The following is a 385-nucleotide window of genomic DNA, read 5'->3' on the forward strand; positions in this document are numbered from 1 at the left end:
CTCCCAAGGGCCCAAAGATCACAATGACCCCAACGAGAGCCCGTGTTGGAGACACCGTGCGTATCTTGGTGCAGGGCTTCCAGGTGAGCATCTCCATCCATCCCCATCACCGTGGGGTGATGCTATGCCAATGGACAACCTTGCATCTGCCCCAGCTCTTTATGTGGTTGGGTTGGTGGCGTCAGGTTGCATCACGGTCCCTACCTTGGTGCACCCCTGGGCATTTCAGCTGTACTCTGTCCCTGCTCCAGGTACAAGACAAGGTTTGTTCACTCATCTCACAGCTTCTCATCTCCCCACAGAATGAAGTCTTCCCTGAGCCCCTCTTCACCTGGACACGGGTGGGGAGCCGGCTCCTCGACGGCAGCACTGAGCACGATGGGAA

At 57.4% G+C, this 385-nt stretch overlaps 1 protein-coding gene across 1 annotated transcript in view; it reads left to right on the forward strand.

Moving 5' to 3' along the window:
* The window catches only part of IGSF21 (immunoglobin superfamily member 21), a gene marked incomplete at its 5' end in the record, with an annotated part of 8695 nt that overhangs the window by 7656 nt on the left and 654 nt on the right, over positions 1 to 385 (forward strand). Inside the window, 2 exons of the mRNA XM_029085768.1 lie at positions 1 to 83; positions 303 to 385. The exon at positions 1 to 83 is cut by the window's left edge and continues 5 nt beyond it; the exon at positions 303 to 385 is cut by the window's right edge and continues 107 nt beyond it. Coding sequence (XP_028941601.1) covers positions 1 to 83; positions 303 to 385 — 166 coding nt within the window. The remainder of the gene's footprint in view (positions 84 to 302) is intronic.

This window comes from Antrostomus carolinensis, unplaced genomic scaffold (assembly GCF_000700745.2).
Source record: "Antrostomus carolinensis isolate BGI_N321 unplaced genomic scaffold, ASM70074v2 scaffold11207, whole genome shotgun sequence".
NCBI lineage: Eukaryota > Metazoa > Chordata > Aves > Caprimulgiformes > Caprimulgidae > Antrostomus > Antrostomus carolinensis.